Source organism: Oncorhynchus nerka, linkage group LG1 (assembly GCF_034236695.1).
Source record: "Oncorhynchus nerka isolate Pitt River linkage group LG1, Oner_Uvic_2.0, whole genome shotgun sequence".
Classification (NCBI taxonomy): Eukaryota; Metazoa; Chordata; class Actinopteri; order Salmoniformes; family Salmonidae; genus Oncorhynchus; species Oncorhynchus nerka.
In genome coordinates, this window is record NC_088396.1 from 28,800,985 (window position 1) to 28,824,084 (window position 23,100).

The following is a 23,100-nucleotide window of genomic DNA, read 5'->3' on the forward strand; positions in this document are numbered from 1 at the left end:
ACACAACTGATTGGCTCAAATGCATTAAAACTTCTTATGGCTGCAGGGGCAGTATTGAGTATCTTGGATGAAAGGTGCCCAGAGTAAACGGCCTGCTCCTCAATCCCAGTTGCTAATATATGCATACTATTAGTAGTATTGGATAGAAAACACTCTGAAGTTTCTAGACCTGTTTGAATGATGTCTGTGAGTATAACATAACTCATATGGCAGACAAAAACCCTGAGAAGAAATCCAAACAGGAAGTGGGAAATCTGAGGTTGGTCAATTTTCAACCCAGCCCATATTGAATACACAGTGGGATTTGGATAAAGTTCCTTGGGCTTCCACTAGATGTCAACCGTCTTTAGAAACTTGAATGAGGCTTCTACTGTGTTGTGGAGCCGGATGGGAGCTCATTGAGTCAGTGGTCTGGCAGAGAGCCAGGTCCTGGTCACGCGCATTTCACATGATAGCGACCTGCGTTCCATGGCTTTCCTACAGACAATGGAATTCTCCTAAAGATTGATTCTATACTTAGTTTGACAAGTTTCTTCGACCTGTAATATAACTTTTCGTCTGACGTTCGGATGGACCTGCACGAGCGTTTGGATATGTGTAAAACAAAAGTAGGTACTTGGACATAAATAATGGACATTATCGAACAAATCAAGCATTTATTGTGGAACTAGGATCCCTGGGAGTGCATTCTGATGAAGATCGTCAAAGGTAAGGGAATATTAATGTTATTTCTGATTTCTGTTGACTCCAACATGGCGGATAATTGTTTTTTTCCTTTTCTGAGCGCCGTCTCAGATTATTGAATGGTTTGCTTTTTCCGTAAAGTTTTTCAAAAATCTGACACAGCAGTTGCATTAACCTTTCTAGCGGAACCCCTTGACAAAATTCCGCTGAAAAGGCAGCACGCGAAATTCAAAAATACTTTTTAGAAATATGTAACTTTCACACATTAACAAGTCCAATACAGGAAATGAAAGATAAACATCTTGTTAATTTACCCGTGTCCTATTTCAAAAATGCTTTACAGCTAAAGCACAACATATGATGTTAGATCACCGCCAAGTCGAAAAAACACACAGACATTTTTTCCAGCCAAAGATAGGACTAACAAAAAGCAGAAATATAGATAAAATTAATCACTAACCTTTGATGATCTTCATCAGATGACACTCATAGGACATCATGTTACACAATACATGTATGTTTTGTTCGATAATGTGCATATTTATATAAAAAAATCTCAGTTTACATTGGTGCCTTACGTGCAATAATGTTTGATTCCAAACTTCCGGTGATGTTGCAGAAATACTCATAATAAACATTGATAAAAGATACTAGTGTTATTCACAGAATTAAAGATAGACTTCTCCTTAATGCAACCGCTGTGTCAGATTTCAAAATAACTTTACGGAAAAAGCTAAATATGAGAACGGCGCTCAGAACAAAAAACAGCCACAGGAATATCCGCCATTTTGGAAACAACAAAGTTAGAAACAACACCATAAATATTCACTTACCTTTGATGATCTTCATCAGAAGGCACTCCCAGGAATCCCAGTTTGACAATAAATGTCTGATTTGTTCCATAAAGTTCCATAATTTATGTCCAAATTGCCACTTGTTGTTAGAGTGTTCAGCCCAGTAATCCATCTTCATGAGGCACGAGCATTTCATCCAGACAAAAACTAGAAAAGTTCCGTTACAGCCCTTCAGAAACATGTCAAACGATGTACGGAATAAATAGTTAAGATGTTTTTAACATAAAACATCTATAATGTTACAACCGGAGAATTCTTTTGGCTTCAGAGAAGCACTGGAACGAGAGGTAACTCTGTCGGGAGCGCGCGTCATGAGATTAAGGCTCTCTGCCAGACCACAGACTCAAAGAGGTCCCATGAGCCCCTCCTTTATAGTAGAATCCTCATTCAAGTTTCAAAAGACGGTTGACATCTAGTGGAAGCCCTAGGAAGTGCAACCTCATCCATATCTCAATGTGTTTTCGGTAGGCCAAGCTTCGAAAAACTACAAACCTCAGATGTCCCACTTCCTGGTTGGATTTTTCTCAGGTTTTCGCCTGCCATATGAGTTCTGATATATACAGACATCATTCAAACAGTTTTAGAAACTTCAGAATGTTTTCTGTCCAATAATAATGAAAATAATAATATGCATATATTACCACTCTGGGCACGCTATTCATCCAAAAGTGAAAATGCTGCCCCCTATCCCAAAAAGGTTACGGAGAGGTACATCTATATTTCCATGTCTAACAATTGTATTTATCAACATTTATAATGAGTATTTCTGTAAAATGATGTGGCTCTCTGCAATATCACCGGATGTTTTTGTAACTAGTGAACGTAACGCGCGTATACTGAGATTGTTTTATATAAATATGAACTTTATCAAACAAAACATATATGTATTGTGTAACATGAAGTCCTATGAGTGTCATCTAATGAAGATCATCAAATGTTAGTGATTCATTTTATCTCTTTGTGCTTTTTGTGACTCCTCTCTTTGGCTGGATAAATGGCAGAATTTTTCTGTGAGTTGGTGGTGACCTAACATAATCGTTTGTGGCGCTTTCGCTGTAAAGCCTATTTGAAATCGGACACTGTGGGATTAACAACAAGATTACCTTTAAAATGGTATAAGATATATGTATGTTCGAGGAATTTTAATTATGAGATTTATTGTTTTGAATTTGGCGCCCTGCACTTTCACTGGCTGTTGTCATATCAATCCCGTTAACGGGGCGGCAGGGTAGCCTAGTGGTTAGAGCGTTGGACTAGTAACCGAAAGGTTGCAAGTTCGAATCCCTGAGCTGACAAGGTATAAATCTGTCGTTCTGCCCCTGAACAGGCAGTTAACCCACTGTTCCTAGGCCGTCATTGAAAATAAGAATTTGTTCTTAACAGACTTGCCTAGTAAAATAAAGGTAAAATAAAAATAAATAAATTGGAGCCCTAAGAAGTTTAATTAAGAAGGAAAGAAATTACACAAATGAACTGTTAAGAAGGTACACCTGTTAATTGAAATGCCTGTCATCAAGGCAAAGGGTGACTATTTGAAGAATCTCAAATATAAGATCTATTTTGATTTGTTTAACACTTTTTTGGTTACTACATGATTCCATGTGTTATTCCATAGATTTGATGTCTTCACTATTTCTCTACAATGTAGAAAATAGTAAAAATAAAATAAAAACCCTTTAATGAGTAGGTGTTCTAAAACTTTTGACCGGTAGTGAACTTGTGCGCCGAACTTGTGTGCCGATAGAGATGGCCGCCTCGCTTCGCGTTCCTAGGAAACTATGCAGTTTTTAGTTTTTTTACGTGTTATTTCTTACATTAGTACCCCAGGTCATCTTAGGTTTCATTACATACAGTCGAGAAGAACTACTGAATATAAGATCAGCGTCAACTCACCATCAGTACGACCAAGAATATGATTTTCGCGACGCGGATCCTGTGTTCTGCCTTTCAACCAGGACAACGGAATGGATCCCATGCGGCGACCCAAAAAAACGACTCCGTAAAAGAGGGAAACGAGGCGGTCTTCTGGTCAGACTCCGGAGACGGGCACATCGTGCACCATTCCCTAGCATTCTTCTCGCCAATGTCCAGTCTCTTGACAACAAGGTTGATGAAATCCGAGCAAGGGTAGCATTCCAGAGGGACATCAAAGACTGTAACGTTCTTTGCTTCACGGAAACATGGCTCACTGGAGAGACGCTATCGGAGGCGGTGCAGCCAGCGGGTTTCTCCACGCATCGCGCCGACAGAAACAAACATCTTTCTGGTAAGAAGAGGGGCGGGGGCGTATGCCTTATGGCTAACGAGACATGGTGTGATGAAAGAAACATACAGGAACTCAAATCCTTCTGTTCACCTGATTTAGAATTCCTCACAATCAAAGACCGCATTATCTACCAAGAGAATTCTCTTCGATTATAATCACAGCCGTATATATCCCCCCCAAGCAGACACATTGATGGCTCTGAACAAACTTTATTTGACTCTTTGCAAACTGGAATCCATTTATCCGGAGGCTGCATTCATTGTAGCTGGGGATTTTAACAAGGCTAATCTGAAAACAAGACTCCCTAAATTTTATCAGCATATCGATTGCGCAACCAGGGGTGGAAAAACCTTGGATCATTGTTACTCTAACTTCCGCGACGCATATAAGGCCCTGCCCCACCCTCCTTTCGGAAAAGCTGACCACGACTCCATTTTGTTGATCCCTGCCTACAGACAGAAACTAAAAAAAAGAAGCTCCCACGCTAAGGTCTGCCAACGCTGGTCCGACCAAGCTGACTCCACACTCCAAGACTGCTTCCATCACGTGCACTGGGATATGTCAGATAACAACATTGACGAATACGCTGATTCGGTGTGCGAGTTCATTAGAACGTGCGTTGAAGATGTCGTTCCCATAGCAACGATTAAAACATTCCCTAACCAGAAACCGTGGATTGATGGCAGCATTTGCGTGAAACTGAAAGCGCGAACCACTGCTTTTAATCAGGGCAAGGTGACTGGTAACATGACCGAATACAAACAGTGCAGCTATTCCCTCCGCAAGGCTAAGCGTCAGTATAGAGACAAAGTAGAATCTCAATTCAACGGCTCAGACACAAGAGGTATGTAGCAGGGTCTACAGTCAATCACGGACTACAAGAAGAAAACCAGCCCAGTCACGGACCAGGATGTCTTGCTCCCAGGCAGACTAAATAACTTTTTTGCCCGCTTTGAGGACAATACAGTGCCACTGACACGGCCTGCAACGAAAACATGCGGACTCTCCTTCACTGCAGCCGAGGTGAGTAAGACATTTAAACGTGTTAACCCTCGCAAGGCTGCAGGCCCAGACGGCATCCCAGCTGCGCCCTCAGAGCATGCGCAGACCAGCTGGCCGGTGTGTTTACGGACATATTCAATCAATCCCTATACCAGTCTGCTGTTCCCACATGCTTCAAGGGGGCCACCATTGTTCCTGTTCGCAAGAAAGCTAAGGTAACTGAGCTAAACGACTACCGCCCCGTAGCACTCACTTCCGTCATCATGAAGTGCTTTGAGAGACTAGTCAAGGACCATATCACCTCCGCCCTACCTGACACCCTAGACCCACTCCAATTTGCTTACCGCCCAAATAGGTCCACAGACGATGCAATCTCAACCACACTGCACACTGCCCTAACCCATCTGGACAAGAGGAATACCTATGTGAGAATGCTGTTCATCGACTACAGCTCGGCATTCAACACCATAGTACCCTCCAAGCTCGTCATCAAGCTCGAGACCCTGGGTCTCGACCCCGCCCTGTGCAACTGGGTACTGGACTTCCTGACGGGCCGCCCACAGGTAGTGAGGGTAGGCAACAACATCTCCACCCCGCTGATCCTCAACACTGGGGCCCTACAAGGGTGCGTTCTGAGTCCTCTCCTGTACTCCCTGTTCACCCACGCACGCCTCCAACTCAATCATCAAGTTTGCGGACGACACAACAGTGGTAGGCTTGATTACCAACAACGACGAGACGGCCTACAGGGAGGAGGTGAGGGCCCTTGGAGTGTGGTGTCAGGAAAATAACCTCACACTCAACGTCAACAAAACTAAGGAGATGATTGTGGACTTCAGGAACCGGCAGAGGAAACACCCCCCTATCCACATCGATGGAACAGTAGTGGAGAGGGTAGTAAGTTTTAAGTTCCTCGGCATACACATCACAGACAAACTGAATTGGTCCACTCACACAGACAGCATCGTGAAGAAGGCGCAGCAGCGCCTCTTCAACCTCAGGAGGCTGAAGAAATTTGGCTTGTCACCAAAAGCACTCACAAACTTCTACAGATGCACAATCGAGAGCATCCTGGTGGGCTGTATCACCGCCTGGTACGGCAACTGCTCCGCCCTCAACCGTAAGGCTCTCCAGAGGGTAGTGAGGTCTGCACAACGCATCACCGGGGGCAAACTACCTGCCCTCCAGGACACCTGCACCACCCGATGTTACAGGAAGGCCATAAAGATCATCAAGGACAACAACCACCCGAGCCACTGCCTGTTCACCCCGCTATCATCCAGAAGGAGAGGTCAGTACAGGTGCATCAAAGCTGGGACCGAGAGACTGAAAAACAGCTTCTATCTCAAGGCCATCAGACTGTTAAACAGCCACCACTAACATTGAGTGGCTGCTGCCAACACACTGACACTGACTCAACTCCAGCCACTTTAATAATGGGAATTGATGGGAAATGTAAAATATATCACTAGCCACTTTAAACAATGCTACCTAATATAATGTTACATACCCTACATTAGTCATCTCATATGCATACGTATATACTGTACTCTATATCATCCTTATGTAATACATGTATCACTAGCCACTTTAACTATGCCACTTTGTTTACATACTCATCTCATATGTATATACTGTACTCGATACCATCTACTGTATCTTGCCTATGCTGCTCTGTACCATCACTCATTCATATATCTTTATGTACATATTCTTTATCCCCTTACACTGTGTATAAGACAGTAGTTTTGGAATTGTTAGTTAGATTACTTGTTGGTTATTACTGCATTGTCGGAACTAGAAGCACAAGCATTTCGCTACACTCGCATTAACATCTGCTAACCATGTGTATGTGACAAATAAAATTTGATTTGATTTGTAAATCCAATAGTTAACGTAAACTTTAAAAGCGGATCTGTTGTCACCCAAGTTGGTTAATGTATGTAAACGTTTCAAAACCCGGGAACCAGGCTAATGCTTGTGAGAAGAGTGTCCTCATTTGAATGAACTCACAAGTATGACCACATACATAGGCTACCTTAACAAAAGTTAAACATCTTTATTTGACTAGTTGTGAAAAGTTAGTGCTGAATAAATATGTGGAACAGCTGGGGATCCCCAAAGACAGGAGGGAAACGGGGAGGAGAATGCCGGTGACAGGTACTCTGGGATTGGGCTAAAAATATGATTTAGAACACGGAACGTACCTCCTGGTCTAGATTGTAATCCTCTTTGGAATTGAGTGCAAGTTTCACAGACATGTAATCCCCGCTTTTCACTGCATCCCGCAGCTCACCTGAGAGACACATAGATTCACATCAGTAGTTGTCTACATCTATGTACATAGTGTGTGGAAGCGAGCGGTTCACGTACAACCGGTGTTGAGAGACATCTGGGAAAACATGAGAGAGAGGGTAAGACAACATATTAAACTAACTTACTAGAGGGGTTGTGTCATAAACCCTCAAAGTTCCAGAATGGGGTGAAAATGGCAAATCCAAACCAGTCTAATTGGAATTAATGGCAGTAGAGGAATAATCCAGATTTGATTTATGTAGGAAAATAAAATAAAGGCATGTGATACAGTTGAAGTCAGAAGTTTACATACACTTAGGGTGGAGTCATTAAAACTAGTTTTTCAACCATTCCACAAATTTCTTGTTAACAAACTATAGTTTTGGCAAGTCAGTTAGGACATATACTTTGTGCATTTTCCAAACGGCTGAAGGTACCACATTCATCTGTACAAACAATAGTACGCAAGTATAAACACCATGGGACCACGCAGCCGTCATACCGCTCAGGAAGGAGATGCGTTCTGTCTCCTAGAGATTAACGTACTTTGGTGCGAAAAGTGCAAATCAATCCCAGAACGACAGCAAAGGACCTTGTGAAGATGCTGGAGGAAACCGGTACAAAAGTATCTATATCCACAGTAAAACGAGTCCCAATATCAACATAACCTGAAAGGCCGCTCAGCAAGGAAGAAGCCACCGTTCCAGAATCGCCATAAAACATGCCAGACTACGGTTTGTAACTGCACATGGAGACAAAGATCATACTTTTTGGAGAAATGTCCTCTGGTCTGATGAAACAAACACAGATTTTTTTGGCTATAATGACCATTGTTATGCAAGGAGGCCTACAAACCTGACTCAGTTACACCAGCTCTGTCAGGAGGAATGGGCTAAAATTCACCTAACTTATTGTGGGAAGCTTGTGGAAGGCTACCCAAAACGTTTGACCCAAGTTAAACAATTTATAGGCAATGCTACCAAATACTAATTGAGTGTATGTAAACTACTGACCCACTGGGAATGTGATGAAAGAAATAAAAGCTGACATAAATAATTCTCTCCACTATTATTCTGACATTTCACATTCTTAAAAAAAAGTGGTGATCCTAACTGCCCTAAGACAGGGAATTTTTACTAGGATTCAATGTCAGGAATTGTGAAAAACTGAGTTTAAATGTATTTGGCTAAAGTGCATGTAAACTTCCGACTTCAACTGTATATCAGAAATTGTGTAATAGAATTAGTGTCAACCTAAAATTTTGTCATATAATTATAAATAGTTTATATGGGTTTTATACACATATTCTGTATAAATAGCATCCAAAATATATGTAAACAGACCATACATTTCTCAGTACTATTATATAACAGGGCTAGAGGCGTCACTAGAGACACCCTGGTTCGATTCCAGGCTGTATCACAAACAGCCATGATTGGGAGTGCCATAGGGTGGCGCACAATTGGCTCAGCATCGTCCGGGTTTGGCGGTGTAGGCTGTCATTGTAAATAAGAATTTGTTCTTAACTGACTTGCCTACTTAAATAAAGGTTACATTTAAAAGATTTAAATACAATAATCAGTACTTTTACAACTTGTCAGTCGTATAATCAACTGATTTCAGTCAGTGTATGGCTTTAGATTGACTGCATTGTTTGAATGGAATGTTGGCATATTGGCAGTTAATTTGTCAAATTAATGTAATCGTTCCTCTAAAACTGGTCTGTTAGCTAGCTTTTATCACAGCACTGGCAAACCATGGTTGACCAACTCCCTGACTAAAATGTCTGACCTTTTATACCACCATTTGAATGTTTATTCCCATTCTAATGTTCAAATTTTATGGTAGACACTTACTGGGAGATAGCGGTGGAGCAGAGAGAATCTCATCCTCTCCGTTCAAATGTTTCTGAAAGTCCTCCAGTGTCATCCAGTCCAAGTTGAGGTCCATTCCAAGGTTAAGAGAGGCTTGTCCTTTGTCTGTTAGTCACAAACCACATCAGTATTATTTCACATGGCCATTTGGAGGGCCTCTGTCCAGAAACAGCCACTACTCCTAGATCTGAAAGGATTGGATAGGTGTAGTGCTGTGGCGGTCATGATGATTGTCATGCAAACAACTGCGGGTCTCATTGACCGTTAATTATAATAAACACGTTTAGCGTCTCCTGGTTTCCACGCATAGCCTACAAGCCACTAATGCAGACAGTTGGAACATCTACATTTTAAAAAGTCAAATAAATCAATTAAATATAGCCTACACCAACACAACAAATCCATTATTTATTTTAGACAGGTCTAAAGAAATATATGAAGAAAATGTAGCCTATTTCAAAAGAACAGAATAGCATATTCTGAGTTGTCCTGATGTTAGGCCCTGATGTGGCTATGCCATATGGCTGTGGGCTACACTAGCTCATTTAGCAGACAAGATTTGCATAGAATTCCGTGGCATTATTTTATACTACAAAGAATACAATTGAACATAGCTAAATAAAATAGGACATTTTCTCCAAACGTTTTCGGAGGGAGTGTGCAAAACAACGTCATCAGTAGCCTGCACTCGAATAGCGAATGGAGGTTACATGCGGCTACGTTTTAATATGCTAGCATAGGCAGCATGTCCATAAGGCTAGGGGAAGCTTTTCCTGAAGTAAATTGCCCAAATTATATAGCCTAATTAGCCTACTCCTGTCTACACACAGAAATAAAATAATTCAAAATAGGCTACTAAAGCATGATTTGGATCATTAGCTTCTTTAAAAAAAAAAAATAAGGTGTGGATTATTTTAAATAGTATTTCCTTCAGTCAGAAGGAAAGGCAGTATGCAATTTGGGCAGATTCTTTTTGAGTTGTGACTGTCTGAAAAGAGGCCAAACCAGACATTGCAATATTTCAAAATACAATCACGGGAAAACATAGTTTGGAAAGCAAATAGTTATTGCTGTAAAGAGAAGAAAATGAAAATACTGATGTATTTTAGTTATCAAAATCCTCAACTTAATATAGTGAACAACAGTATATCCTATTTTACTGGCACCAGTCACTCTAATGTACTTGTTCTCTTGCTCAATTGTGCACCTGGGCCTCCCACTCCTCTTTCTATTCTGGTTAGAGCCAGTTTGCACTGTTCTGTGAAGGGAGTAGTTCACAGCGTTGTACGAGATCTTCAGTTTCTTGGCAATTTCTCACATGGAATAGCCTTCATTTCTCATAACAAGAATAGACAGTTTCAGAAGAAAGTTCTTTGTTTCTGGCCATTTTGAGCCTGTAATCCAACCCACAAATGCTTATGCCTCAGATACTCAACTAGTTTAAAGAAGGCCAATTTTATTGCTTCTTTAAATCAGCACAACAGTTTTCAGCTGTAAACCTTTAAAATTATAAACTTGGATTAGCTAACACAACATGTCATTGGAACACAGGACTGGTGTTTGCTGAAAATGGTTCTCTGTACGCCTATGTAGATAATCCATTAAAAATCAGCCTTTTTCTGCTACAATAGACATTTACAACATTAACAATGTCTACACTGTATTTCTGATCAATTTCATGTTATTTTAAATGGACAAAAAAAGTGATTTTCTTTCAAAAACAAGGACATTTCTAAGTGACCCCAAACTTTTGAACGGTAGTGTATAATAAGTATTATATGTGTGAAATTATCATGGACCTGTCGGAACATAAATAGCGAATGGAGGAGGCTTTTCCCACGGTTCATTTAAGCCACTCCTGTTGTAAAGCAAATTAATGTGCTTAATATTAGGAAAGTAGAAAAATAAATATAGTAGGCCTAGCTTAAAGAAAGCTGGTGGGATCCTCCTCTTTTTAATAGAGGCCGCCATCAAAATTCTGTTTTCTCACACAATTGCATAGCCTATAGAAATGTTGCCGCAACATGAGTTCATGAGCTCTCACGAAGAGTTTGATTAGATTTTCAATTACATTGATGTCATAGTGATTAGAGGGACAATAGAGCGTTGAGTACCTGGCCATTAGTGACTGGCAGTGAGAAAGTTTGGTGGGCTATTAACGACCATCAGCCGCATCAGAGCAGTTTTGGAGAAGCCTAGTTACTGCGACTAAACAGTCACGTGGAATTTGGCTGCAGTCATGATTCGTGACCGCCGGTATGGTGGTAATACGTAACAGCCCTAGGGTAGGTGTAAGCAATATGGTATTTTTGTAATGGATGCATGTCTACACTGAGTGTGTGTATGTGTGTTGACTTTTCCATGCGAGATGGTTGTGGCGTACCAGACTTGTCGGCGCTCTCCAAGGCGTCTTGATTGTCGTCGCAGGCGATGAAGAGGCGTGGCTCGCTGTCTTCCCTCCTCCTCCTCCTTCTGTCATCGTCTTGGGTCCTCCTCTCCAAGCGTTGAGCCTCTTCCCTCCGTTCATCTCCACCAAACTTTGACTTCTGGGCGTGTTCATCCTCTGCCTTGTCACTAGTCTCCACAGCAGCAGGGCTCTGACTGGGCCGAAATGCTATTAATTAGAGGAGAGGAACAAATACTTTTAGTTAAGTGAAAATAAACAAAAGGTGGAATATGCAACAGGCATCATGTCAGTTAAAAAGTCTTTGTTGAGTCACTATGTAGTGGCTGCGTCCACTACATTTTTCGGTAATTCAATGAAAGCCCTATAGCACTTGTCAAACTCATTCTACAGAGGGCAGAGTTGCTGCGGGTTTTTGCTTCTCCCTTGTACTTGATTGATTAATTAAGGTAACTAATTAGTAAGGAACTCCTTACCTGGTTGTCTAGGTCTTAATTGAAAGGAAAAAACTTAAACCAGCAGACACTAGGCCCTCCATGGAATGCGTTTCACACCCCTGCCAGATAGTGTAAGCTTAACAATGGAATAGAGGTCGTCCGATTATGATTTTTCTACGCTGATACCGATACCGATTATTGGAGGACCAAAAAGCCGATACTGATTAATGGGCCGATTTATAATAAAAAAATGTATTTGTAATAATGACAATTACAACAATACTGAATGAACACTTATTTTAACTTAATATAATACATCAATAAATTCAAATTAGCCTCAAGTAAATAATGAAACATGTTCAATTTGGTTTAAATAATGCAAAAACAAAGTGTTGGAGAAGAAAGTGAAATATGTGCTATGTAAGAAAGCTAACGTTTCAGTTCCTTGCTCAGAACATGAGAACATATGAAAGCTGGTGGTTCCTTTTAACATGAGTCTTCAATATTCCCAGGTAAGAAGTTTTAGGTTGTAGTTATTATAGGAATTATAGGACTATTTCCCTCTATACCATTTGTATTTCATTAACCTTTGACTATTGGATGTTCTTATAGTCACTTTAGTATTGCCAGTGTAACAGTATAGCTTCCGTCCCTCTCCTCGCTCCTCCCCGGGCTCAAACCAGCAACACAATGACAACATCCACCATCGAAGCAGCGTTACCCATGCAGAGCAAGGGGAACAACTACTAGAAGGCTCAGAGCGAGTGACGTTTGAAACGCTATTAGCGCACGCTAACTAGCTAGCCATTTCACTTCGATTACACTAGCCTCATCACGGGGGTTGATAGGCTTGAAGTCATAAACAGCGCAATGCTTGAAGCACAACGAAAAGCTGCTGGCAAAACACCCGAAAGTGCTGTTTGAATGAATGTTTACGCGCCTGCTTCTGCCTACCACCACTCAGTCAGATACTTGTATGCTCAGTCAGATTATATGCAACGCAGGACACGCTAGTTAATATCTAGTAATATCATCAACCATAGTTGTAGTTAACTAGTGATTATGATTGATTGTTTTTTATAAGATAAGTTTAATGCTAGCTAGCAACTTACCTTGGCTTACTGCATTCGCGTAACAGGCAGTCTCCTTGTGCAGTGCAACGAGAGAGAGGCAGGTCGTTATTGCGTTGGACTAGTTAACTGTCAGGTTGCAAGATTGGATCCCCCGAGCTGACAAGGTGAAAATCTGTCACTCTGCCCCTGAACAAGTTTATTTAACCCACCGTTCCTAGGCCGTCATTGAAAATAAGAATGTGTTCTTAACTGACTTGCCTAGTTAAATAAAAAGGTATAAAAACATTTTAAAAATCGGCGCGCAAAAATATCGATTTCCGATTGTTATGAAAACTTGAAATCGGCCATTCCGATTAAACGGTCGACCTCTACAATGGAACCTTGTAACTCTTCTTACCGTCTTTATGTTTGGTCTTGTCTGGTTCTGGCTTCCGAGCAGGTGACTCCTTTGTCGGCTTGGTCCTTTTCTCAACTTTCCCTATGAGCTGAAATTTTTACAGAAATATATTTAAGATTTTACTTGAGGCAGCTTAAGATGTGCTGAAAGCCTAACAGTGAGGGCCTTGCTGCTGGCTATACCACCAGCGTTGATTTACTAACCTCACTACATGTAGTGCAAAGCTGCTTGGTTTACCTTCAGTGGTTTAGTGTTCTCTGCAGGGGTGGGCTGGTGGACCATCTGTTTGCGGGGAACGCGGTCCTTGGCCTCACAGTTCAGCAGGAACTTCTCAAACAGGTTAGTAGAGGTGGCTGGTTCCTTATCCCCGCCCACTTCCTCTTTAGACTCCTCCTCTCGGGCCTTGCTGGTGCTGGCCCCTGCACCAGAGGAGGACGAGGGGATTTTTGGTGGTGCAGAAGTTGCCTCCTGGCTTTTGCCCTTGGCCTTCTTGTGGACGTGGGCTGGAGTGTCGCTGGAGTCAGAGGTTGGTGTGGGCTCATCCCGGCTCTGGCTCTTGAAGGAGGCGAGGCTCTTGAGTTTTGCAAGGCCGCTTGTGGAGAGCGTGGGCGAAGTAGTTTCCGGCTTCTTGCCTTTCCTGTCCTGAAGGAAGTCCTTGATGCCCTGCAGCCTCAGGTCTGACTTTCCCTTCTTAATCTTGGGCTTGTCATCATTGCGAGACTTTTCAGTTGGTGTGGTATCATCCGTCTGGGACTCAGATGGCCCCTCGCTAAGCTCCTCTTCCAGGGGGGCGGTGGCCTCATCTTCGGTGGACTCCAGATCACCCCTTTGATCCTTCTTTGTCTTTTTCTTCTTCCCTTCCTCCATGTTATCTTTTTTCCTATGCTTTCCTCCTTCCTTGGACTTCCTGTGCTTCTTGGAGGGCACGGGGGCTTCTTCCTCATCAGATTCAACAAATCTCTTCTTGGAGTCTGACATCTTGGTATTGCGGCCCGGGGTCGGGGGAGGGGAAAGCTCCTCTTCATCAGACTCTGGTGCCGGACGAGGCCTGAAGTCCTCCTTGCGCTTGTCTTTCTTCTTTTTCCTCTTCTCCTTCGAAGGAAGTGCCTCTTCTTCTTGGGGCTTCTTCTTTTTCTTTTTCTTGACAGGCAGGTCTGTGGGCTTGTCTTTATCACTGTCAGAGTCGGCATCGAACACGTCACTCTTCATGGGCAGCTTCTACAGAGAAGAGGGGACATTCACATCAGCCATAGAAAGTGATATCAGTTACTCAAATGTATACTGAACAAAAATATAAACGCAACATGCAACAATTTCAACGAGTTACAGCCAATTAAAATACATTCATCGGGCCCTAATATATGGATTTCACATGACTGGGCAGGGGCGTAGCCATGGTTCGGCCTGCTAGGGCATAGGCCCACCCACTGGGGAGCCTGGCCCAGCCAATCAGAAATAGTTTTTCCCCACAAAAAGGCTTTACTAGAGACAGAAATACTCCTCAGTTTCATTAACTGTCCGGACAGCTGGTCTCAGACGATCCAACAGGTCCAGGGCTGACGTGGTTACAAGTCGTCGGTTGGCCGGTTGGACGTACTGCCAAATTCTCTAAAACGACTTACGGTAGAGAAATGAACAGTACATTCTCTGGCAAAAGCTCTGGTGGACATTCCTACAGTCAGCATGCCAATTGAACGCTCCCTCAAAACTTGAGACATCTGTGGCATTGTGTTGTGTGACAAAACTGCACATTTGAGAGTGGCCTCATTACACAAGGTGCACCTGTGTAATGAGCATGCTGTTTAATCAGCTTCTTGGTATGCCACACCTGTCAGGTGGAAGGATTATCTTGGCAAAGGAGAAATGCTCACGAACAGGGAAACAAATTGGTGCACAAAATTGGAGAGAAATAATATTTTAATGCATCTGAAAAATGTTTGGGATCTAATTTCAGCTCAGGAAACACGGGACCAACACTTTACATTTATAAACAACACTTTGCGTTTATATTTTTGTCAGTGTAGTTAGTGTAACAGTCAGTCAGAAAAATCTAAAACATTCCATCCCAGCAATTAGACTCACCAAGCCTTTCTTATGGTGGCTATGATCCTCCTGGATAGGACTTACCATGCCCTTCTTAGCATCTTGGTCTTTCTTGACCTTAGCCTCTGCCAGAGCCCTCTTGTAGCCCAGCAGCACCTCCCTGCAATCCTCCAGGTGGGCCTCAGGCTCCCAGGTGTCATCGTCAGATGAGTAGTTCTTCCAGCGAACGCGGTACAGGACCTCCCCCTAAAGACAAGGAAAAATACATGTGGGTGAGAGCAATATGAGAATGCTTGCTGGAAATGTTTTCATTGCAGAAAATGAAAACTGACTGACTGTTAGGGTTTGGCGATATAGCAAATTAATTTGGATTTATGCATTTACGTGATATTCCAAAACGTCTGTATCGTAAAAAACACTTTTTTTGTGTGAGCATTTACAGTTGAAATCGGAAGTTTACATACACCTTAACCAAATACATTTAAACTCATTTTTCACAATTCCTGACATTTAATCCTAGTAAAAATTCCCTGTCTTAGGTCAGTTAGGATCACCACTTTATTTTAAGAATGTGAAATGTCAGAATAATAGAAGAGAGAATGATTTATTTCAGCTTTGATTTCTTTCATCGCATTCCCAGTGGGTCAGAAGTTTACATGCACTCAATTAGTATTTGGTAGCATTGCCTTTAAATTGTTTTTACTTGGGTTAAAGTTTCAGGTAGCCTTCCACAAGCTTCCCACAATAAGTTGGGTGAATTTTGGCCCATTCCTCCTGACAGAGCTTGTGTAACTGAGTCAGGTTTGTAGGCCTCCTTGCTCGCACACGCTTTTTCAGTTCTGCCAACACATTTTCTATAGGGTTGAGGTCACTCCAATGCCATTTTGCCACAACTTTGGAAGTATGCTTGGGGTCATTGTCCATTTAGAAGACACATTTGTGACCAAGTTTTAACTTCCTGACTGATGTCTTGAGATGTTGCTTCAATATATCCACATAATTTTCTTTCCTCGTGATGCTATCTATTTTGTGCAGTAAAACACCCCCACAACATGATGCTGCGACCCCTGTGCTTCACGGTTGGGATGGTGTTCTTCGGCTTGCAAGCCTCCCCCTTTTTCCCCCAAACATAATGATGGTCATTATGGCCAAACAATTCTATTTTTGTTTCATCAGACCAGAGGACATTTCTCCAAAAAGTACGATCTTTGTCCCATGTGCAGTTGCAAACCATAGTCTGGCATGTTTATGGCGGTTTTGGAGCAGTGGCTTCTTCCTTGCTTCCTTTCAGGTTATGTCAATATAGGACTCGTTTTACTGTGGATATAGAATCTTTTGTACCCGTTTCCTACAGCATCTTCACAAGGTCCTTTGCTTTGTTCCGGGATTGATTTGCACTTTTCACACCAAAGTACGTTCATCTCTAGGAGACAGAATGCGTCTCCTTCCTGAGCGGTATGACGGCTGCGTGGTCCCATGGTGTTTATACTCACGTACTATTGCTTGTAGAGATGAACGTGGTACCTTCAGGCATTTGGAAATTGCTCCCAAGGATGAACCAGACTTGTGGAGGTCTACAATTTTCTTCCTGAGGTCTTGGCTGATTTCTTTTGATTTTCCCATGATGTGAAGCAAAGAGGCAATGAGTTTGAAGGTTGGAGGTGTTACCCACAGGTAACACCCCCAATTGACTCACATTATGTTAATTAGCCTATCAGAAGCTTCTAAAGCCATGACATCATTTTCTGGAATTTTCCAAGCTGTTTCAAAAGGCACTGGAAGATACATTTTTACATTTACATTTAACTCATTTGCTCTTATGTACAAAAACTTATGACATCCAGTGGAGCAGCCCACTGGCATCTAAAATTTTGGGATACAGTGAATTATAATGAACCCTGTGTATATGAAATTTAATCTGTCTGTAAACAATTGTTGTCACAAATAAAATTGTACAAAATAAGTGAAATAATCTGTCTGTAAACAATTGTCATGCACAAAGTAGATGTCCTAACCGACTTCCCAAAACTATATTTAGTTAATTAACAAGAAATTTGTGGAGCGGTTGAAAAACGAGTTTTATATTACTCCAACCTAAGTGTATGTAAACTTAACTGTATGTCCGCTTCTTCTCGTGTTGTATTTTTGATCTCGTCTCCTTCGCTCCTTCTGTGCTGTGTGCACCTACGATTTACACCAAAGATCTGTATATAATGACAACATGCTCATGTCTCCGCTCTAACAACGGGAGTCATTGTCCCAATGACTTGGGCTTATTTTGGACAGATTTTGGCAGGAGTGAAACAGTCATCCTCTCTGTTTGCACACACACACACACACACACACAAGAAGCCCGTCACAACAAATATGAGAGATCACTTCTTCCTCTCTGACAAGCGGTTTGGTCCAACAGAAACAGTCATATGGCCACTGAAACAGAGACATTATTTTACCATGATAGAGAAGTTAACCTTTCTAATGATACCCTTTTTATGTCTCAACTCTTCAATTTGCTCGCAGAGCAGATGTTACTAAAACAGGAGTATCAATGAACATTGATTCAGTTTGTCAGCTAGCAGAATTTTGGCCAAAGACTGTTATACTGGCTGTGTAGTCTTCTTTATAAATGTGCAATAAGCAGAAAACAATTATATACAGAATGTTCATTCCATAATGCAATTAGCGGGAAAACATCGTTGTCAAATAGGCACTGCACATGCAAGCAGTTTCATGTGAGAGATGAAAATATCCATTTAAAAAATGAAAGAGGAGATCTAATACGCTACTTTGAAGCAAGGTAAGACATGCCTCATATGTATTAAAATGTTCAGGTTTCAAACAATTACGTACTTTTTCAAAATGCATACCGCCTCCAGCTCATTGCAAAGTGATGTGTGAGGTGCTGATGAAGCCTGTCTTCCGTTGCCATTTGATGCACTGTTCAAAACAACTGAGAACTCAGAAATCTCTGACTTCTGACTTCAGTGCTTTCAAGACAACTAACTGGGAACTGGGGAAAAAACGAACTCCGAAAATAATTTTAAAACGCTCATCCAACTCGGAATTCCAATTCTGGACTAATTCTAAAGCTTCGACTTTCCGAACTGAAGATAACTGACGTCATGATTTCACCTTGTATTTTACGAGTTCCCAGTTGTCTTGAAAGCATCACAAGATGCTGCGGCAGCAGCAGATTTTTCACTCAAAGGCTCTGTATGCTGTGCACGTGTGATTAATAGGATAATTCACAAATACTGTACACAAACTGCAATTTAATTCCACTAGATTATGCAAATTAACCTAGACCGATAAGCATTACCAGTCACACGTTTTTACATCGACTGGTATATCCATTAATTAATAGGTTAATTAAGCAATGAGGCATGAGGAAGTGTGGTATATGACCAATATAACACAGCTAAGGGCTGTTAATATACAAGATGCAAAGCGGAGTGCCTGGATACAGCCCGTGGTATATTGGCCATATACCACTAACCCCCAAAATGCCTTATTGCTATTATAAGCTGGTTACTAACGTAATTAGAGCAGTAAAAGAACATGTTTTGTCATATCTGTGGTATACGGTCTGATATACCACGACTGTCAGCCAATCAGCATTCAGGACTCAAACCAGCCGTGGTATATTGGCCATATACCACACCTTCTTAGGCTTTATAGCTTAAATTCTATCGCAATGGGATTTTTTCTTTTTCTCCCGGACAATTGACCAGAGACAATTTTATCGGCTTTTCTATTTATTTATAATCGGACAAAAGCCGCCTATTACCGGCTAACCCTGCACCACACACACACTTTCACATATGCTGAGTGCAATGTAATCGGCCATAATCGGTGTCCAAAAATGCGAATTACTGATTGTTCTGAAAACTTAAAATCGGCCCTAATTAATTGGCCATTCCGATTAATCGGTCGACCACTACTGCCTACTGCGGCCTCCCCTAACCCGGATAACACTGGAGCAATTGTGCTCCGCCCTATGGGACTTACGATCACGGCCGGTTGTGATACAGCCAGGGATCGAACCAGGGTCTGCAGTGACGCCTCAAGCACTGAGATGCAGTGCCTTTGACTGCTGCGCCACTCGGGAGCCAAAAATATGGGCAGTTACTCTAACATAGGCGGCGTGTGGATTTCAAGCTTTGGGGAAATTTTTCACCATAAAAATGCAGACTTATGTAAGAGCCTACTATTCCTAATATGATGATTAGATAACCTAACTCAAGCACTGATGGCAAAAAGACTCTTCAATGCTGTGTGTAATGGCTTGGAGTAGGCCTAGGCTATAACAAATACAATATGACGTCCCTCTAACCTGATGGAGGATATTAATGCCCTCTTTATCATTGGGCACCGACACAATAATCCAGACAGTGAATATGCACACTCACCGGGGATATGGCCGATGTTCTCCGCTGGTGCTAATAAAATTCAATACTATTCGCTCAATTAAGTTGATTATTTTGATCATTAAAACACAGATTGGAGTCTTCATTGTCTTCTCTTTAAAGCAATAGCCATTTGTTTTCCAAACAGTTTTTCTGCGATAGTATATTTAAATATTGCAATATGCCTGGCTCTCCACTTTTCACTGACAGTCGCAACTCAACAATCATCTATACGGCATTTGCAGCACGCTCTGCCCAAACTGCGGGCCCTTCCGACTGTAGGCAATACGATTTAAAATAAAGCTAATAATCTTCTGTGACCAAATCATGATTTCTGGTGTAGTAGCTTATTTTAAATTGTATTTATTTCTGTATAAACAGGAGTAAGCTAATTAGGCTATATCATTTTGGCAATTTAATTAAATGTACATTAAGGAAAGCTTAGCTTCCCCTAGCCTTATGGACTTGCTGCCAATGTCTTCTAACATCTTCAAATTGCTCATCGAAATTCAGTAAGAATGACACGCGCCGCTGTATCCAAGTTGCATGTTCTGTTACGATGAATTACCATAAACTAAATGTGATTTGTCATTCTGAGAACCGTGGATGCACGCCCTAATCAGGTTATGTAACCAATGCATATGGGTCCAGTACATTTCTTAAATTCAAACGCTGCCGGTCAAATGTCCTGCATCACATTTTCCTGTTACGTGTACATATTACCTCACCTTGTACACCTGCATATAGACTCTGTACAGGTACTCCTTGTGTATTAACTTTGCATTGTTGGAAACGGACCCGTATGTTAGCATTGCACTGTTCGTCTACACCTGTTGTCTACAAAGCAAGTGACAAATACATTTGATTTGACCCATGCCTACTCATAGACCTCTCCGTCTGAGACAAACACACATTCAGTTGAAAGGCTAGCACTGTGGCACACAGCCAGTATTTTCAGTCCCCACCCTCCTATCCAGTGAACTGGGACAACAGAGAGCTCCAGTCAGAGGGAATAAGGGACAGGGGCTGCAGAGTTCTCTGACAATTTGACAGACTTTGCTTGTTTGGATCATGTGATTAATGTGTTCTGGTTCAAGTGCGGTACAAGTGTGACTGTAGCAGTGCATGGCTGGTTGTGATTATAAATATATATTTTTTTTAAAGAGTCAGGTTTCTCTCTCCCCACTCCATCTTCCTCAGAGGCTTTGTTTTCCTTTCTCCCTCTCTCATGCCTCAGCTCAAAAGCAGTTACATAAGAGGAACTGGCTGTGTGAGTGACACCAGACCTCCCCCTACACACACAGACCCCTCCTCCTCATCCAATATTGCCCTCCCCTCCAGAACTTTGCCTTTGCTGGGGCTGGGTATTTCACTGAATCGCTATTGAGCGACAATCACAAACACAAGCCTCAGACAAGCCTCTCTTTCTCCCGTTCTCTCTCCATTTCACACACATGCTTGTCTGCAGAGGAGCCTTCTGGTCCAGCTTGTGTGGCAACACAGCAGCTCTCTTCTGTGGTGTCGTGCAGGGTTCCCCAACTGGCCTGCGGATGGTTTTATTTGGCCCCCCAAGTTTTTAGAGAAAAAAAATAATGCGTGTAATTTTTTGTTGTTGAACATAAGTTCAAGTATTCCCACGCATAATAAGAGAGACACGATGTGCTGGTATACAAATGTAAGAAAGGTAAGAAATGATTATGTTTTAGTCAAACATATCTGTTTGGGCTTCTTGTGGTCAATTTGCAGTCTACAAATGATTTGTAATTATGTTCCGGCCCCCTGACCAATAAAAAAAACAGCCGGCGGCTGAATCTAGTTGATGATCCCTGGTGTACTGTATGTAGTACGGTTATCTCACCAGACTGAAATGTGGTTGCCATCTGTCTGATTCTCAGGGGACTTTGTAAACCGTTCTCAGACAAGGGGAAGACAAACCCTAGCCAAACTCCAGTCCTCCCACCCCCTTTTCGCCAAAGTGTGCACTTGTTCACTCCCCCTGTTGTTCATTCCCACTTGTTCACCCCGTATTGATGCTTTGCCTGTTTGATGGTTCATCGGTGGGCACTGAATAACCAGTGCAACCCAGCTAGAAGAGACCAGTGTAATGTTCTGCAAGGACACCTGGCTGTACCCACAACTCAAAGAAAGCCGACTCATTATTGTAGAACACCATCACTTGTTCATTATTTTCATAGGCGTGAAAAGGAACAGTCTGTACCATTGTATTATGTACCGTGGGGAAAGGAGCGTCATTGCTAATGTATTTAGTTAGCTCGAAGATAGAACATGTCTAGAGACAGTGTCGATATATATGGCCAACATAACAAAAACAAAGATGACAGCAGAAGATAGAATTCTGCAGCTGCGTACTAGACAGAGGTAGTTACGAGTTGGTTGTACACGCGTTAACACGGAGGGTTTGTTCTATTTTGGCAAGTCTCTGCAAGTGGGACTGGCTGAAGTCCAGTGGATGAAAGAATAACACCAGTCTGTCTGGCCAAGCTTTAATGTTCGTGCAAAGAGGGGGGCGTCGGATGCCTGGGCAAAGTTGTGCAGCCATTGACATTTCCTTTGCGGTTGGCTAGTTAGCTAACTGTTAATTTTATACATCAGTGAACTGTGCGTGGACATTTGAGCGTTTCTCTGCATTAGCTAGCCATATAGCGTTATTTAGTTTAATACAAAACGGTTCCTAGTGTTTGTCATTGTCAAATTGTGTAGTTTGTTAGCTAGCAGCAACGTTCAGTTAGCGAAGTTAACAACAAGCTTGCTTTGTTACTGTACCTCCTCCGTTCGCATGTCAATAATCCTCTCCACTTCGTAAACATCTTCAACCTCGTCTTCGCTGTCGCCAGCCTCTGGCTTTTCCGCCATTTTATCGTAACAGGAATAAACAACAGTAATTATGTTATTATGCCTTCGCCGGTATTAAAGCCAAGCCCTGAGATAGCTAACTATCTACAATACACGTTAGCATTTTTTTATTAGCTTTGTTAGCCACAACAACTGTATGTTAGGCTAGCTGGTTAACTAACATTAAAGAGCGGGGGGCTAATAGACTAGGCGGGCTGACTGAGTAGGCGTCTTCTTCGTGCAGTTGACTTCTTCGATGAGGCAGTTGGCATCCAATAAATGTTGTATTACCGCCACCTATTACACTGGAGTATACCTCCTTTTTACTTTGCTTGAAAAAAATATTATAATAATGATAAAGAAAACATTTAATTAAGAAAACAATACCCTACCATCTAACCCTACACTCACAAAAATCCCACCACCCTACTCTATTATGTATTGTAGCGACCCGCACAGACAGCTGTGTGTTATGTGCTAGGCTAGGAGGTGGTTGTGTTGTACTGACCAGT

The 23,100-nt window shown here is 42.0% G+C and overlaps 1 protein-coding gene across 6 annotated transcripts in view; it reads right to left on the minus strand.

Annotated features, from left to right (window-relative positions):
* LOC115128846 (M-phase phosphoprotein 8-like) overlaps positions 1-22,821 on the minus strand; it is a 42,622-nt gene extending 19,801 nt beyond the window's left edge. For 2 of the 6 annotated variants that reach the window (XM_029659045.2, XM_029658986.2), the window contains exons 1-7: positions 22,520-22,821; positions 15,369-15,575; positions 13,524-14,504; positions 13,287-13,374; positions 11,359-11,589; positions 8,958-9,080; positions 7,014-7,102 (exon numbers count right to left, since the gene is read on the minus strand). In XM_029659045.2, the coding sequence (XP_029514905.1) occupies positions 7,014-7,102; positions 8,958-9,080; positions 11,359-11,589; positions 13,287-13,374; positions 13,524-14,504; positions 15,369-15,575; positions 22,520-22,609 (1,809 nt within the window). In that variant the 5' untranslated portion in view covers positions 22,610-22,821. Of the gene's footprint in view, positions 1-7,013; positions 7,103-8,957; positions 9,081-11,358; positions 11,590-13,286; positions 13,375-13,523; positions 14,505-15,368; positions 15,576-17,444; positions 17,534-22,519 lie in introns of all 6 variants that reach the window. The other 4 variants (XM_065017886.1, XM_065017881.1, XM_065017876.1 and 1 more) reach the window with 4 other exon arrangements.
* Positions 22,822-23,100: the final 279 nt, after the last annotated feature.